This window comes from Chionomys nivalis, chromosome 7 (assembly GCF_950005125.1).
Source record: "Chionomys nivalis chromosome 7, mChiNiv1.1, whole genome shotgun sequence".
Classification (NCBI taxonomy): Eukaryota; Metazoa; Chordata; class Mammalia; order Rodentia; family Cricetidae; genus Chionomys; species Chionomys nivalis.
This window is the reverse complement of record NC_080092.1, coordinates 58,661,378-58,679,402: the sequence shown is the minus strand read 5'-3', so window position 1 is coordinate 58,679,402 and position 18,025 is coordinate 58,661,378. Positions and strand designations below refer to the sequence as shown.

The following is an 18,025-nucleotide window of genomic DNA, read 5'->3' as shown; positions in this document are numbered from 1 at the left end:
CACACTCTCATGAAGAAGCTGGTGAGGTGGGCGTGAATCAGCTCCAGCAAGAGACCTGTCATACAGGTTTGGGGGCTGGAAGACAGATGTGTGGGAAACCTGCTGGGCACCCTACACCCAGCTGTTCCTCTCATTCTTTGCTGCCCTGTGTTGGCCTTGTAAGAGACATGGAGCAGGGTGATGATGGCTCTGGTGTCCTTGAGAAGCAGAGGAGCACAAGGTTTATAACCACCCGCACCTGATACAGGTGATACACACATACACACACACACACACACACACCTACTTCTTAGGGCCAGTGAGATGGCTCAGCCGCCAAGCCTGTCACCCTGAGTTTGATCCCCAAGATGCACATGGTAGAAGGAGAGAATTCACTGCCTCAAGTTATCCTGGTCCCCGCATGTGTGCTGTGGCATGCACACATCCATAAATTAAGAAACAAACAGGTAAATAAATAAATGTGATTTATCCTAGAAAAGAAAGACAGTTTGGAGAGATGGCTCTGCAGTTTAGGGCACTACTGCTCTTCAGGAAGACCTGAGCTTGGTTCGGAGCGCCCACATCATCAGCACAACTGCTGTAACTCCAGTGCCAGGGGATCTGATGCCCTCTTCTGGCCTCTGAGAGCACCTTCATACACATGGCAGACACACACAGGCATATCCACACGTAAGCAAGCAATATATCTTAAGAAAGAAAGAAAACAAAATCCCCTTTGTGGGACAGAGATGGGAAATCAAGAAGAACACAAGTAATATATATAGTCCTGATAGGGGAAGGATCCCAGAGTCCCCTTCAGGGAAGAAGTAGGGAGAGAGCCCAAACCCGATGAGAACGCTGCATCTGGGCACGTCACAGAAGTCTCATCCTCTGAGGCTAGTTTTGGAAAAAAAAATCCAGCTCAGTCCTTGTGATACTGCCCCAAATTCTACAAACTGGCAAAGTGGGGGTTCCACGTATCTGAAGTCTGACTCACGCCCCAGTTTCCAGTAATATACATGTGAGGCCCTAAGGGACACCCAGTTTGTTCCTAGGTCAAGCAAATATGCTTGGTTAGTAAACAGGGAAGCAGGGGAATACTGGCACACAGAGACAGAATGGCTCGGAAGCACAATGAGAGAGAATGATCTAGGCCAGGAGGTGGGGGTGGCACACACCTTTAATCCAGCACTCAGGAGGCAGAGGCAAGAGGATCTCTGAGTTGGAGGCTAACCTGGTCTACACAGTGAGGTCCAAGACAGCCAGAGCTACATAACAGGACCCTGTCTCAAAAAACCACACACACACACACACAAGAAAGGTGGAAAGGCTACAGACACAAGCCTCAAACCTCTTGAACATATGCAGAATTGAGTCCTTTTGAGGGGAGCTTAGGAGATGGCTCACCCTGCTAAATGATTGTTACACAGGCAAAAGGACCTGAGTTCAGATCCCCAGCAGCCACATAAAAGCCAGGTGTGGTCTATGGCTATACCATCCTGAACGCACCTGATCTCATCTGATCTCAGAAGCTAAGCAGGGTCTGTAATCCTAGTACTGGGGACTGATAGGGGGCAGAAAGAGGAGGTCCTGTAGCTTGCATGCTAGCCAGTCTAGTCAGTCAGTGAGTGCCCAACTCAGTAAGAGACCCTGTCACAAAAATAAGGTGGAGGGGTGAGTTGGGTCACTTGCCACTAAACCTGAGGACCCGAGTTTGAGCCACAATGCCCACGTGGTAGAAGGGAGTAACAAACTTCTGCAGGCTGTCCTCTGACACAAGGGTGTTCATAATACCCCACCCCGGCTCCCCCTCTAAGTAAATAAATGTAACAAAAACAATAATAATAAATAAGGCAGAGAACAATGCAGGAAGACGCTAGATTCAATCCCTGGCCTCCATTCGACAGAGTTCACTACAAGTAATACGTGTGAGCACACATTTACACACATACAGAAAAAAAAAAATAGGATCCTTTTGAGTAGAGCTGAAAGACTATGAACATCTCCTTCTCAAGTTCCCATGAATGCAAACTTGACTGCGTCAGGAGGCTCTCAGACCCCAGGCTCTTTGCCTGGCCCTCCAGGGCCCAGTGGCCTCCAGTGAGGCCCCTCCACTGAAGCGTTATGGACACCCAGTCCTTACCCACCAGCCAGTGCTAAGTGCAGCCTGCAAAGCTAAAGCAAGCATCCAGCCTTGCCCCCTTTCCCCCGAGTACTAGGAGGCCCCGAGGCTCACCTGCCTCAGCTTGTCACCAGGGAGGAATCAGGACAACTGAGGGTCTAAGATGTGGCCAGAAGAAGACCAACCTGTACAGGCCTGTTCCTGCCTGAGATGTGTCTGGGAACCTGGGAACTGGCTTAGAGCGCCACTCCCAGTACCAGCCAGCAGCGGCCCAGCCTGCTAGAGGGGTAGGAGCTCACGGAAAGGCCTGGGTGTGAACTAGTCACTGAGCAGCTAAAGGAATGGTTTTGGCTGCAGGCAGCCAAGCTGGCTGCCTCTGAGTCTCAGAGAAAGGGTATGCGCGTGCATGCGTGTATGTGCGCGCGCGCGCGCGCGCGCGTGTGTGTGTGTGTGTGTGTGTGTGTGTGTGTGTGTGTGTGTGCTGGAGGGTGACCAGAGAGAAAGGAGGGGAGCCAGATGTCATAGACAAAGACCAGAGCAGAAAAATGACACCAAAGAAGTGGGAACAAACACAGAATAAGGAGAGAAACAGGACCAGAAACCAAAAAAGGGCAGAAGGGACTTTGAGGACCCAAGGGAAAAAGAGAAAGCCAAGGACATGAGAGGCTGAGATGAGACACAGGGAGTGAGGGTCAGGAAAAATCAGGACCTTACTCAACCTGCAGACTAAGGGACAAGTAAAATGTATGTCTCTCCCTCCACCTCACACTGTGCAAGAGGCTTTGTGATCAGGGTCCCTGTCTTCTCTGCTGACAGAGGAACACATCCGTGACTCTTTGGCCGCCCGCTGCCCTTCCTCCATGCCAATTCCCAGCGCATTCTTGAACACAGCCTATCAAAGCTTTTTAGCTAGGGGAGAGGTGGGCAAGGCTCCCTGCCTGTGGGAAGACTGTTCCTGGACCCTTTGGTACGGACCAGGGCCTTTTGTGCTACACATTCCATTTAGATGAGGAATTTGGCCTGTGGGCAGGTTGTGGTGGCTCAGCTCACTAGTCTTCACTTGCTCTTCTGCACCCTGGTAGCACTCTGGAGTACTCTTCCTACTACCCCTGGCTTTCCTCAGCCCCTCCCTCCAAGCCCAGCCCTCTCCTTCCAAGCCCAGCCCCCTCCCTCCAAACCCAGCCTCCTCCCTCCAAACCCAGCCCCCTCCTTCCAAACCCAGCCCCCTCCTTCCAAGCCCAGCAGCCCTTCTGTTTCCCCATTTCCCACTGCGTCAAACTCAAGGCCATGTTTCAGCCCACTCCCTCCTGACACCACAGAGGTTTCAGAGTCCTGAACCAGTCAGCTATCCTGGCAAGAAAGTAAAGTTTGCTGGTACTAGGATATCTATACCCTAGCTTCAGTCTGCCAACGGGGAGGGAGAGCCCGCCACCTGACTAGGGCCACCAGGAAGCGAACACCTGGCTGCCCACCTGTGCGCAACTTACCCGACTCAGGCCCATGCAGCAGCTGCTCTTCTCCAGGTCCAGGGACTCTAACAGCTCCTCCACAGCCTGAGGAGGGAAAGGCTGCCATCAGGTCCCATAGGCTCTCCCCATCTCCACTTCCTGGGCCCTCCCTGGCTCTCTCCTAGAAACCCCATCATTTCTTCCACGAGCCCCTCAGGTAGGTTTCCATGATGCCAGTCACTATGTCCATTCTGGGGACCAGAGGTGACCAGAAGAGGAACAGATGGTGTGGTTGGAGAGTAAGATAAGTAGGGGGTAAGACAGGTGCAGTACATAAAAAAGGCATGGGGTTCAGTCGGGGGTGGGGACCCCAGAGGAGGACTGCCTTACCCGAGAATGTAACTACCAGTTCCGCCTCCAACTTGAGCAAAGGCCTGGGATCACAAGCAGAGGGTACATGTTGCAAGAGTGAGGGGGTGGGGATTAGAGTGCAACCAAGGTATGGGGAGCCTGGTGTGCCTGGGAACTCTGCACAGTCCTCTCAGGAAGGGCCAGAGACATCTGAAAAGGTCAGTCACAAAAGCGGGGAATACGTGAGGAAGAACAGGCTTGAGGGCAAGAGAATGAACGGACCACATGAGCTCAGTCTGGGGTAAGACACAGGAAAACCCAGAAGGCAGTGAGAGGAGCGTGCACTCGGAGTGCAGGAGGGAGATCTGGGTCAGTCAGTGTCTGTGTGGTAATCGAAGTGATGGGTGCGAATGAGGTTGTCCAGGAAGAGAGAGAATAAAAAAATAGAGCCACAGAGCATTGAGGAATGAAATCTTTACTGAAGCACGGAGCGGAGAGGAACAGCATGGTGGCAGATGAGGCAAGCAGGAAACACTTCAAAATACCAGTAAAGTCGCATGTCAAGAACTCAAGGAACAGCCACGTGGCACACACCTCTACTCCAGCACTTGGGAGGCAGAGGCAGATGGATCTCTGTGAGTTCTAGGCTAACCTGGTCTACAGAGTGAATTCCAGAAGACTCAGGACTATCTAGTGAGACCCTGACTTTAAAAAAATGCAACTGAAAAGATGGCTCAGAGGTTAAGAGCACTGGCTGTTCTTCCAGAGGACCTGGGTTCCATTCCCAGAACCTACATAGCAGCTCACAACTGCCTGTAACTCTAGTTCCAGGGGATCTTATGCCTTCTTCTGTCCTCCATGGACATCTGGCATGAAGATTGTGCACATGCATAACTTGCAGGCAAAACGAACACATAAAAATAAATAAATCGTTTTTTTAAAAAATTCAAGAAACAGGGCTGGAGAGATGGCTCAGAGGTTAAGGGCACTGGCTGCAGTTCCAGAGGTCATGAGTTCAATTCCCAGCAACCACATGGTGGTTCACAATCATTGGTAATGAGATCTGGCGCCCTCTTCTGGCCTGCAGGCATACGTGCAGACAGAACACTATACATAATAAACTTTAAAAAAATTCAAGAAACAGAGAATCGAAAAATACCCAGTGGCTCTGGCAACACAGAGGTAACAGGGAGACCAGCCCCAGGGTACCAGGGTGGAGAACAGGATGCTGAGGTGGAAGAACAAAAGGCAATAGAGCAGGAGCTGGGGGCAGGCAGATATGGGTGGTCTCAGGCTAGAGAGCATGCACTGGACAAAGAGCCTCTTTCAGGCCGAGGCTACTCTCTATGGAACTGTTCTAACAGAGAAAAGAGGCAGAAGGGAATGGATTCTAAACCATGAAGGAAGGAACTGCCCCAAAATGGCTCATTTCCACCCTGTTCCCACCAAGGCAGGATGGGGGATGGGAAGAAGGAGGAAGATGAAGATGGTAGAAGAAGCTAGACCTTTGATTTCAGTAGTTTACAGTCAAGGTCAGCTGCTGGGAAGATGACCTGGGAAGGCAGGCGAGGGTAGGGGAGGGTAAGGTAGGGTAGGAGACTGGAAGAGAAAGATGGTGAATGGAATAGCAAGCCAGGAGCTTGGTGATGTGGCCATACAAGGAAGGACATGCAGAAGACTTACTAGGCCATGCCAAGGGCCCACCTAAGGTTGAAGACCACAAACCTGTAGGAATTCAAGTCTAGAGTTGTATAGCTTCTTTCCATAGCCCTTGGGAGTCTAATATGAACAGCACGGCCACCCAAGGGCTGGCCCTTCAGGGTAGGGGTAAGACAGGTCTGTGGGGGGTTCAGGAGAATGGAGGGATGAGGCTAAGTGCTGAGTAGGTCAGGCCATGGTGTCAAGACTATGAAGTAAATGATGAAACAGAGAACAGATTGGGTCTTGACTTGCAGGGTCTCGTTGAGTCCAACAGCCAACTCCCTGAGCAGGGGACACTACAGGTAGGATGTTGTGATCAGAGAGATTCATGCAGAAATGACAGTCTGGGAAGGACAGCATTTCCAGGGAGACAAGTACAGCCTATTGCCGTGAGAAGGAAGCTGGGATGGAAGTCATGGCCAAGGAGGAGTGGGAAGGTGGGATGCTAACAGGCCTGAGACCACAGAAATCTTTGCGGCTTCCATGAATGTTTGTCTGTGAGTCAGAGAAGTAGGGGCAAACTAGGCAATGTTGTGGGCTTTCCTTCCCCAGGCTATAGAGTGTCCTCCCTTCAGGGAAGCCTCCTAAGGACTGAGGTGCTCTCAGAGTCAAGCTGAAAGCCAGAGCCAGTGCACAGCAGAGGAGCTCTCCTCTATTCAAGGAGCCTTCGGCTGCCTGGGGGTTGAGGTGGCAGTGTAAGGTGATAAAGACACTTCTACAGTCATGGGTTCATCATTCTTGACTGTAAGAGGCCCAGACACATGCTCCGGCACCAAAGTAGACTTGCCATCTCAGCCTCCTCCTAGGAAGGAAGCTTGCCCAGCCCTAGAGAGCTTCCTGATTCAGGAACCAGATAACACCATGGAAGCTGAGGCTGAAGGACCCAGATGCCATCAGCAGGATACCCAAAACATAAATCCTAGTCATCCACTTGGAAGGCTCTGCCATGTTTACTCAGTGTGACTGTCTGGCTTCCTAAAAGCACAGACACCCAAATCTTTGGCCTCCAATAAGAGTGGCTCCTCCCCAGTCCCTGCAGCTCATGTGGCAGCCATTGTCACACTGCCACGGTGTTGTGTCTCTGCCCTAGCCCTGGTTGGCTGGGACTCTGTGACCTTGAGCAAGAGCCAGCCTGCAAAGTCTAGGAAAGAGAGGCAGAGAGAGTGAGCGAGTGAGGGGTCTGCAGAGGTCCTGGAGCCCCACACCTACCCGCTTCTCATCCACCACAATGTAGTTGCGCCCATGCTTCTTGGTCAGGTGTGGAGCAAGGACATCAAAGCGACGGCGGAACTCAGAAAACACCATGTGGTCTGGGTAACCTGGAGAGAGATCCAGAGACAGATCCATCAACACCTAGCTTGATTGGGTGGGGATGGAGGGGTGGGCCAGGGAGGCCCAGAAAGGACAGGCCATCAGAGCTGTTCTACAATAGGATATGAAGGCTTTAGCTGAGGATAGAGCATGGGTGTGGCCTCAGGTTCCATTCTCCACATCACACACACACACACACACACACACAAATTTATAGATAGATAGATAGATAGATAGATAGATAGATAGATAGATAGATAGATAGAATATGGCTTAGAAGTGGCATGGCCAAGCCCACATAGCGGCACAGCTGTGAAGAGCTGGGTCTGGATTCCAGGCTAGCCCCCACATTTTTCTTCAACTATCACCTGACATCCTATTGTTTTTCCTTATTGAGTCTCTAAGGTTTCAGTCTCTGCATTATCACACAGTCATGATGTGGGAGGGTAGAAAGCAGAAACAGAAGTCACCCAGACTTCCCAGCTGTCCCCATATCAGCTGCCCTCCCTGATCTTCATTTGGAGACCTTACTGAGTGGGGGCTCCCTTCTCTCTCATGAGCTAAAACACACCCAGGCCCACTTCACCTTTAAATAGGGACCCTGGACCTCATGGAGACAAGTCAGGAAATATATAGTAAGTAGAGCTTGGCTCACTTGGCAAATGCTCAGAGAAATGGGATTTCCCTGTCCCCTCTCAGAGCAGCATCACAGAAAGGACTCCCTCCTTGCCCTACCTTGACCTTAACCTGAAGGCTAAATGACCAAGAACCCTGAAATTCTCCTTTCCTAAAGTGTGTCTGGACTTGATGTCAAGGGGAGGGCGAGGTGGCTTCTGGCTTGGAATACGGTCAGAATAGTGGAGAGCAGGAAGTGACCCCAATGGTACTGATCTCACCAGGGTCCACAGTGGAGGGCCAAAAGGGCCACTCCTCCAGATTACGGCACTTCCAGACAGACAGGGATCTCAAATACACCCGCTTCAGCTTCCAGCCAGGGAAACTGAGGCCTGAGGTTGGAGCCATTGGGTTGCGGTCAGAGGCAGAAGGGGAGTTCACACCTAGGCCACTGACAGCCTGCTGAGGGCTTGCTCTGGCCAGCCAGCTCTGGGAAACTCTCCAGCTGGGAGATGAGGCTGATGTATGTGCCTGATAATTGCAACAGGAGGCGGGGGCTGCTGAGGGGCCAAGACAAAGTGAGCTATTGATTGTATCTGAATTGCAATTAAATTGATGGGCCAGGATAGCAGTCTGGACGCCTGGCATCTTAATTAATCATCAGCACTATCGATGGTGGCTGGGGGCCGGGGGAGGGGGAAGCTGCTGCCGTTGGCCTCATCGATCTGCTTGTTTGAGTAAAGCACATTGATTTTGGTTCAGAGCGGTAACAATCTGGTTTTGAAATAATAAACACCAACTCCATATCAAGACGTGGGGACAGATCGATGATTTATTTAGGACTGTGTAGGGAGCCTGCTTCCTGGCTTTCGCTGCTGAGGAAAAGTGAGGGTATCCATGGGGATACCTCGAGGGGACCCGTCCGCAGGTAGGTAGGACCCGGCCTGCACTTCTCGCTGAGGGGGAGGAAAAAAGAGAACAGAAACCTGGTACTTCCTTACTTCAGCTCGAGAGGCCTGAGGAGCCAGCCTGCCTGGCTGGCATCCAGCTCTGCTGCTGGGTGACCCTGGGCATGCTCCTTCACTTCTACGAACCTCGCCTCCTTATTTAGGGCTGATAATAGTTACCACCTTGTGAGGCGGCTGTGAATTAATGAGTAAAAAAGCTGGGAACAGCACCTGGCGAGCCATGAATTCTGAATGGATGACAACTGCTGCTACTGTCATCCTCGTCCCCTCCAGGAGGATTAAAGGATCCTGCTGACCTTTCTTGGGAATTTTAAGTACTTCTAAGAGATTTAGCACCTGTTTTCCCCTTGGGTAGACGGCGCTGAAAGGGCACTGAGTCCTTCTGTCTGCGGCTACTGGCAGAGCTGACCCACCCACACTAGGGATGATGGGCAAGAAGAGCTATGGGAACAAATGATAGGGTGTTTGATACGAAGTGTGTGTGTCCGACTGAGTGTCTACGCACACGCACACACACACACAAACACGCAGGAGTAGGACTTGAATGAGAAAGGGAAAAGAGGAAGAGAGGAGTCCCAAAGTAGACAGGACTAAAAGCAAAGGTTGGGCAGGGACTAGGGCGGAGAAAGATCTATCTCCAGCCAGTCCCTAGAGAGGACGGCAGCAGGGTGGCATCTGCCAGCTCAGGAAAAGGCACCAGAGCCTGGTGGAGGGGAAGGTGCCTCACCTTGGCGGTACATGCGCATTGCATCAAGCAGGCGGGATCCCCGAAGCTGGGCACGAAGTAGGGACACATCCAGTTGCAGCAGCCCAGCCTCACAGGGGTCTCCTGGGGGCAGGTCCAGCTCACTGCTGCTGCTAACTCGGCGGGAAGAGGCAGCTCGGGGTTCCCCGGGCAAGCCCTCAGCCACAGGCAGGAAGCAGTGTACAAAGTGCATCTTGGACCTCTTGATGGTGTCAATGAGGGCATCCTGCCAAAGGGAAAGGACCACCCTCAGTGCCCCCATGTCTAGGGTCCCAGAAAGCTAGCATCTCTGCTCCTCACAGGGTAGTTGTTGGTCTGCCCCTGCTAGGACATTGCTAAGCCTGGACAGCTCTGCCCTCCTCAGGCACGGCTGGCCAGTCTTAGTAGCTGCACTAAAAGGGCAATCCCACCAGCAGGGATAAAGCAGGTGGATCTGGGTGGGCACGGATGCCACGAGTGTGCCGTGCCGACCTGCTAGCAGAAGGAGACCTGGGACCTTGTTGGACACTCACCACTTGCAGCTTAATCTGTATGCACAGTGACTTCTTCTTGACAGCTGCCATGCCAGTAGTAAAGGTTTTCCTCATGCTAGTCGCCCGGCGCAAGGCCAGCTGGGAGCCACCCTCCAGGCCCGCGATGGAGCCTGAGAGCACTGTGGCGCTGCCTGCCCGGCCTAGAAACAAGTTGCTGATCATCTTTCTGCAGGGGGAGGAAGACCAGAAAAGGAGTTAGAACACTAGGCAATAGAAACCACACCCACCCAACCCCCACCCACAATATGGCTGAGGCCAGGTATCTCAGCCATCTCTGCTGGAGCAGTATGCCCTAAACCTACAACAAAACTAGAAGAAGAGAAAACCCAAGATAGACAGAGGCCATGCAGGCAAGGATTGGGTAGTGGCTGCAATCCACTCCTCTTCCTCACCAGCGAGGGCAGAGAGGGATTCTAATATTCAGTTCAGCGTACTACATAATTAGACTATGTGTTTCATCTCTTGTTCATTACCTCTCCCACTGGGATGTAAACTCCACAGGGCAGGGGTGTCTGCTCTCTTCACGGCTAACCGCCTAGCACCTACAAGTCCCTGTCTACAGAGGGCGTAGCTCCTAATCTCTGACATAAAGGAATGGGTGCCAGGGCTTATGTGATTTCTGGGGTTTAAAGTTATTCTTGGCTTTTTAAATTTTGTTGAGGGGTCTGAAGAGAGAGCTGACTGCTCTTGCAGAGGACCCAAGTTCAGTTCCCAGCACCCATGTTAGAAGGCTCACAACCGTCTGTAACTCCGGCTCTGGGGGGATCTGGTGCCCTTTTCTGGCCCCCACAAGCACCTGCACTCAGGTGCCCAACTCCTCCCCCTCTTATATATAAAACTAAAAAACAAAATCTTTTAAAAATGTAGCCAAGGACGACTTGAACTTCTGACTCCCCTGCTTCTAGTTTCTGAGTGCCGCGGTTATAGGTGTGTGCCACCAAATTTGCCAACTGTGGTGTTTCCACTTTCTCTGAAGAGAATGAGGAGGGAGCTGTTCCAACTGAAGACTACAGGTCCCTCTAAGTGTGTGCCTCCCATCCCTATCTCTGCAGGTGATTCCTGTGTCTTCAAGGCCACGTGGCCTTGATTGTTGGCAGAGGAAGGGAGCCCAGACAACAGTTGTGAGGACAGGATATAAGATGGTCTTACTTCTGAGAATCCTGCAGGAGCCGGGATGCATTCTGGGTAGCTGGGTTCTGTTTGGTATAGTTCAGCCAGCCAGTCGCATTGTACTCCACCCAGTTGGTACCGTGGCTGTGACCCAGGAGAAAGTGCCGTGGTTTGCTGCTGCGCAGTAGAGGACTCTGGCCTGAGGGTGCATGAAGCCAAGTTCAGGTCATCAGGGCACAGACATATACATATGGCTACAGAGTGCTGTGCCACCCGGCTCTTCCAAAGCAGGAAGGTGGTGACTCTAGGCATCACCTACCTTTTTTGTCACCTTCCTGGGGGCCATAATAGGAGAAAAGACGGTCGAGGAGAGCATCCTCGGTGGCACCCGGCACCAGCGCCTCCTCTTCCAGCAGCCATAGTAGTCCCCTTGCCTCATCAGCATGGGCCAGTGAGCGGACCTAGGACAGGAGTAAAGATCTAGCTTTGCCATGTGGGGTTGTGCAAAGGAAACGCTCCCTCCCAACAAAACACCATGCATAGCTATAGTCACACTTGCTTGAATTTGAACAGTGTGGTTGCTCACTACTGACACCTTGTGGAATAAATGGGCATAGAAACCAGCTGAGAAAACTCTAAGAACTCACTACAAAAGAAGATTGCTGGGACTTGGGGTCCAAAGGTACCCAGAACTAGTTTCTTCTGATTTGCACTCATATTTAGAGCTCCCCCCCAAATCGTTACTCCCTCAGAGATCGCAGGAGCAAGGCCAGCCCCAGGCCTCACTTCCCAGCAGCTTCAGCGGGACAAAGTCTATATACAGCAAAATCTCAAAGGAGGCTTTCTCTTGTTTAGTTTGAAATAGGGTCTGACTATGTGGAGCCTGGCCTTGAACTCACAGAGAATCTACCTGCCTCTGCCAGAGTGCTGGGATTAAAGGCTCAAAGAAGGCTTTTAAACAATGGCTGTGGAGCTAGCACTGGTCCCCATGGAGAGAACCCAGAAAGTGCCCAGATTGCTGCTGGCTATAAACTCAAGGACCAAAGCCCCGAGGCAGGTGACTCTTCAAGGAGTTTGTGGACAACAGAAGCAGAATGGGGGAAAGCAAGGTGTGTCCCCATCTGAAGGGAATGGCTGACTGACACTCAAGCAGACTACCGTCCCGGAAAAACACAACCAGTGTCTCTCTCTCTCATGTGTGCACATCCATGCATGTGGAGTCCATAGGTTAATCTCTCTGAGCGTGTGTGCACATCCATGCATGTGGAGTTCATAGGTTAATCTCTCCCGTGTGCACATACACGCATGTGGAGTTCATAGGTTAATCTCTCCCGTGTGTGCACATACACGCATGTAGAGTCCATAGGTTAATGATGGTGTCTTCCTCAACTTGTCTCCACCTTATTTATCAAGACAGGTCTCTTGTTTGAACTTACCAATTTGGCTAGTCTGGCTAGCCAGCTTGCTCTAGGGATCTCCTATCTTTGCCTCCTGGGTGAATTCCAATCCTCATGCTTACACATCAAAGAACCTTACCCAGTGAGCTATCTCCACGCCTCTGAGTCTTTGGTTTTTCAAGAGAAGGTGGAATTCTGCATCCTAATACCCCATAAAGACCTAGTAAACTAGCCCTGTGGCCACATCCGGCCTGAAGGTGCCTATGTGTGTGTGTGTGTGTGTGTGTGTGTATGTGTGTGTGTATCTCCCTTATCTTCTTTAGACAAGAAGAACTGTCCACACCCCATGCTTACTTGGCTTTTATGGTCCGGCAGACAAGAAAAATAAGAGAAGTGCTATTTTTCCCTCTCTTTGATCTACTGCCTATATCTTCTCCCCACAGGAGTCAGCGTGACTCCCAGAAGGCCAGTGGGTGGGGACAGTACTCTAATGTCTAGAGATGAGTGGCTGGAAGGAGTGACATGGTATGTGGCACTGGAGACCCCCTCCTCCCCAGAACCATCAAATAGCAGAAACCAAAGAGCGAGCAAGCGAGCGAGCGAGCGAGGATGACTGATTTGCAGCCTAACACAGTCTGCCCCCTGGTGCTCATGAGACACAGGGACAACTTCCATCTGAAGATGGCAAAGGCTCCGCAGGAGGACCACCCCAGGAACCTGGTGATGGGGACAGGAAATGCATCTTCCCTGGAGAGCCTCTTGGCGCTTTAAGCATTTGTACCCATCTTGTGCTAGTCCAGCAGGACCTCACTGCAAGGAAACAAGGACCACCTAGAGGGAGCCTCAGCCGAACCCGAGCTCTGCTGCCCAGCATAAATGTCTTTCCCCAAAAGCACAGGCTGCAAATCCCCAAACTGAAGACAATCACCAAATGCCAAGTGCTCATTGGGCTAGGCAGCATCTCAGACAAAAGATGTCCAAGATACCAGTATAAAAGGTGACAGTGTGTTCCCAGGGGTGAGGGGTGAGGGCTGACATCCCTGTCAGCCTGCCTTGGGACATTTTAAATTTGACAATGTTTCCCTGTTTGAGGGTGCTGCTGCTTCCTCTCCTGGGCCCTGGTGGACTATGGGAGGCAATGATTTTATCCTCTGGATTTGGATTCTCACCCCACATCTACTCCACAGCAGCAGACATAAGGGCTTGGGCAGATACACGGCTCAGTCAAGCTCAGGACAGGGTCTGAGCCTCAGGTCGCAAGAGAGGAAGAACATTTTCTTGCTTGGCTGGGACTCTGGATTATGGTTCCCTACTCACTAGGCAGGAGAGTGTGCCTCCTTCCCAGACAGACTGAGTGCCCACGGGTAGAGCCCTGTAGTTGTGCAGTGCATGATATGTGGGTGTGACCCTTCCTCAGCCCACGGTGGCAACTCCAGCAAGCAGCTCAGTTGCCAGATGAGTAGGAAAGAGTCGAGGCTAGCCCAGGCTTCCCTGGCATTCCTACCAGGGACTGGTGGGAAGTTTGGTCCACAGCAGCCACCGAGTCATCTGCAGCTGGCTCCAAGTCATCAAACACCAGTTCGATGTTCTCCTAGGAAGGAAGGTGCAATAATAATACTCAAGGGGATACAAAGGGTATACGGCCACAGGAGCAGGCTGGGCAAGGCCTCTGGGGCAAATCCAATGCCTCCTCTCCATGCAGGAGCCCCCTAAACTATCCCAAAGGACAAATTACTCACTGCCTCCCAAGGTAGTGCTCAGTACTTTTTTACAGCTAAAATTCTCATAGTCTCCTCTTATGCTAAACCGCAGTCACACGCTGATGCTATTTGCAGCAGTTGATTTGGCAGTGCAGAATAAGCCTTCTCTCTATTTCACACAATCATCCTTAGAACTCATGAAGACAGTCACATCCTTCCTCTGGGGGCTTCTTTTATTCAAGACAAATAGCCGCCTCCACAGGAGGAATAAATCCCAGAGACCTCTTCGGGAGGGGCTCAACAGCTAGCCACCATCTAAGCCTGAATTCTAAGAGAGCTGGACAGGGATCTGGGAGAAGTACCCAGAAACACCTTGAGGCAGAAACTGCACTGTGGCAATTCACAGACTGAAAGGGGGGGCTATAAAGAGGAAAATGAGATCTCCAAGGGACTTTGAATATGCCTTCAGCTTCCTGGAGCACAGACTGTCCACAAAATTCTTACTCTAGGGGGCTGGCGAGATGGCTCAGAGGCTAAGGGCACTGTCTGTTCTTCCAGAGGTCCTGAGTTCAATTCCCAGCATCCACATGGTGGCTTACTACCATCTATAGTGGGATCTGATGCCCTCTTCTAGCATAAAGTTGTACATACATACATAAATAAATAAAATAAGGGAGGCTAGAGAGCGGGGAATTAGTGTTATACATGTCCAGATGCCCAGCCCAGGATGCCCTGGCCAGAAGGTGAGCCAGCAGAGGGCTTGGGCAGGACCCTGATGGCAGCCACCTACCTCCTTGTATCTTTCCAACTCCTGAAGGAAGGTGCGCTCATGGAACAGCCTCTGCAGCCTGTCCTGGGCATAGTTGTGGCACAGCTCCTCGAAGGAAGCTCCACGGGCTGACCCGCCCCTCTCAGGGTTCTGGAAGCCCGGCGTATCCACAATCATCATGGAACAGAGCGAGTGCTGGCTGGACTTGAGAGCCCTTAGCAGGAAGAGCCTTAGTCAGAGCTGGACGGGGCATTCCTATACAATAGGCCCCACTTCCCTGCCCCTGCCATGTGACCAACCCCTTTCCCTACCCAGGGTTCCCTCACCTCTGTGATGGAAGGCAGCGCTGCCTAAGCCACCATGCAAGCATCAACCCCACTTTTATTAAAGCAGAAAGTGGGGTGCCTCTGGGTTCCGCTCGACTTACCTGTTTACCAGGGAGATGAGGAGGGTAAAGAGCTCACTGTAGAGGCCAGATGCCATGCCCTCTAAGCACTCCATGGCACTCAGTTTGGGGCCTGTGGGGCAAGAGGAGCAGCCATAGCTTCAGGCCTTGGGTCCACCCACCTGCCTAGGGATGCTCTCTACCCACAGAGGTAGCTGACCTGGAGCTCTCCCCCTGGAAGCATCTATTCACTCCCTGTAGTCCTTCCCACCTCCAGGAGGGTGACAAGTCCCAGACAAGGCCTTCCAGTCCTACTCATTAGTCAAGGGGCCCCAGGTACCTGGGCCCTCTCCCAGGCCGCTCTCCTCGGGGCCCTGGCGGAAGGAGGTGGAACGTTGCAGGGTACCACCTTTAAGTTGGTGCTTAAAAATAGCCGAGGATAGCTCTTCCAGGCTGCAGCCCAGCAGGTATGCAGCTTTCTGGGCCCACTCGTGGCGGGCAAATTGCTTGCGTCCAGCTGTGGAGCAACAGGGAGAAGAGATCTAGCATCTTAGGTACACCTTAGGACAACCAAAAACCACCGTGACTTCTGGCAGCCTCACCCCATAGGATGGGGGAGCTGGCATCGTCCTGATAACACTACTTGAGCTCGACATGAGAACAGAACAGCCAGCAGCTGCCAGTTCTTTCAGAGTCCCTTAGGGGAGGAAAGAAGAGAGGTCCTAAAAGAGGCACTGACTCCACAGGCCACTAGAGGGCGCACAATCAGTTGCAATTTAATCCAGGGGTGTATAGCTTGAGTTGGGTGAGGAGAGGGTTAGAGGAAGAGGAGGCCCACCCAGCAGGAGCACTAGAGCCATGTGTGCCTGTAGGGGTTTAGCAAGAAAGAACAACAGCACCTGTCCCTTCCCCAGATACATTAAGACACGCCCCCCCTTGTCCTAAGGGAGACCATAGACACCTTAATGGCTCAACAGCGGGGAGGCAACTGAGCCGCAGGGAAAAGGGAACAGCCCACACAGACATATGCGCCTGAGCCAACATGTGCCTAATCACAGCAATTAGGGGAAGCTAACAAGAAACAAGGTTTTTACCTTCAGCAGCTTCTGTAAGGCAAAGGACCAGCATGCAGCATGCAAAGAAAAACAGTGTGTTAGCAAACAGTCATCAACTGAGCCTGCCAGGCCCTCGGGAAGGGACTGTGGGAGGTAGGGGTTTATGAAGATGAGCAGGCAAGAAAGCACGATCACATTTGGCCCTGAGATACAAAAGTACATAGTCTCAGAGGAATGTGTTTGTGGATGTCATCACACTGACAGAGAAAGAGACACACAAAAGATTTCCTACAGTACATGTGGACACACATGCACACCACATGCACGCACACTTGTGCATATACCGCACGCACACACGCGCACACACACCCTGGGAAACACTGGAAACTTAGTCGAGAACGACGCTAGTCAACACTCAGCATATTCCACCTGCAGTCACAACTGAGAAGCGTCAGAGGAAACCCGGGTCTAATTCCTCAGAACACGAGCACCTCTCTCAAGACACAATCACACGCCTTTGCTCTCTCTTGCCCTGGAGACTTAACCCGAAGTTGGTGCTTCTCGATGAGGTGTCATCTACCGGTATCATAAACCAGACACCCCGACACTTGTTCCTGCATGCACCCACGGCCACCAATGCGTCCCAATGCCTGCTAAGCAGCCCTCTCTTTCTCACATCTCCAAGAAGACAGCAAAAGCCAGAAGTGTCATGCAGAGCCAGCACCCCCTTTCCCACGGCTGGAGGAAAAGGGGGTGAAGAGCCGCTACCATGGTGACCCTTCAGCACAATATCCGAGGAAGAGAACGGTTCTTCCGAGTCAGACTGTACCCAGCCATCCACAAGCATGGATCCCGAGTGCAAAAAGCTAAAGTCCATCCATCACCGGGTGCCTGCTGCCCCCTAGTGACCTCCACCTTGACATGCAGGAGAAAGAGCAGCAACTACCAAACCAGTGAATTGGAAGATGGGAAAACTGGTCTCAGGAAGCCCCAGGTTCCAGATGTAAAATGGGAAGGAAAAACTGATATTCTGGGGGCTCAGTTCCATAGCTAGCAGGCTCTTCTTCTACCCTCAACACAGGGCTTCTCTTTAGACCAGTCCCCCCATGAGAATGGGCCCAGTGCCCAGAAGCCCAGGGAAGCACTAAGACGGTCAAGCAGGTCCCTACACCCCAAGGTACACCAAAGTCAGTTACCGGCTTGCTCCTCAAGGGGCTCTATCAGGGAGGGAATGAGAAGGACAGTCACTCCAGGCACTGCTCTGAGGCAGGACCTTCCATCCCTCAACCCCACACCCTAGCCACCCACCCCGTTGCTCACTGTGGTCTGTCTTGACAGCTAAGGCCAAGCTCAGGCAATCATGGGCAGAGATGTTTCTCTAGCCTTCAGCTCCAATGTGGAGAACTGAGACAGGGTACAAGCCCAAGTGTGCACGGGGCAGAAGGTTGTCTGGTAACAGCTAAGTGTGCGGGACAAAGATGAACCACACGCATGGGCAGGGACCTCAGAGGCATTCTGGATAACAGGACAGGCTGTCCGTTACCTTTGGTAGCTCCAGCCGCACCCAGGTGGTAGATGGAAGCCAGTATGAGCCAACAGGCCTTCTGTTCCTCGGGGGAGATGGCCAGCACCTTCATGGCCGCCTGTAGCTTACTGAACTGCTGAGCAGCTTTCTGCTTCTCCTCGGGCTGAGGGAAGACAGGGATGCTGCTTCTGAACCTCTGAAGCTTCCCTTCCAGCATCCCCCATACCACTGGACCCTCTGGGAGTGCAGGGCCATGCTGGAACCACCATGGGGAACCACCTGCCAATGGAAGCTTCTAGTCCCAGAGCCAC

General features: G+C 52.1%; 1 protein-coding gene across 10 annotated transcripts in view; it reads right to left on the bottom strand.

The window, feature by feature from the left end:
- Positions 1-18,025, bottom strand: part of Myo18a (myosin XVIIIA) — a 104,948-nt gene that overhangs the window by 27,955 nt on the left and 58,968 nt on the right. For 6 of the 10 annotated variants that reach the window (XM_057774517.1, XM_057774519.1, XM_057774524.1 and 3 more), the window contains 12 exons: positions 17,733-17,877; positions 16,229-16,240; positions 15,475-15,651; positions 15,177-15,267; positions 14,771-14,963; positions 13,785-13,871; positions 11,203-11,344; positions 10,923-11,082; positions 9,753-9,939; positions 9,223-9,466; positions 6,811-6,920; positions 3,589-3,654 (listed from right to left, as the gene is read on the bottom strand). In XM_057774517.1, the coding sequence (XP_057630500.1) occupies positions 3,589-3,654; positions 6,811-6,920; positions 9,223-9,466; positions 9,753-9,939; positions 10,923-11,082; positions 11,203-11,344; positions 13,785-13,871; positions 14,771-14,963; positions 15,177-15,267; positions 15,475-15,651; positions 16,229-16,240; positions 17,733-17,877 (1,614 nt within the window). The remainder of the gene's footprint in view (positions 1-3,588; positions 3,655-6,810; positions 6,921-9,222; positions 9,467-9,752; positions 9,940-10,922; positions 11,083-11,202; positions 11,345-13,784; positions 13,872-14,770; positions 14,964-15,176; positions 15,268-15,474; positions 15,652-16,228; positions 16,241-17,732; positions 17,878-18,025) is intronic. The other 4 variants (XM_057774516.1, XM_057774525.1, XM_057774514.1 and 1 more) reach the window with 1 other exon arrangement.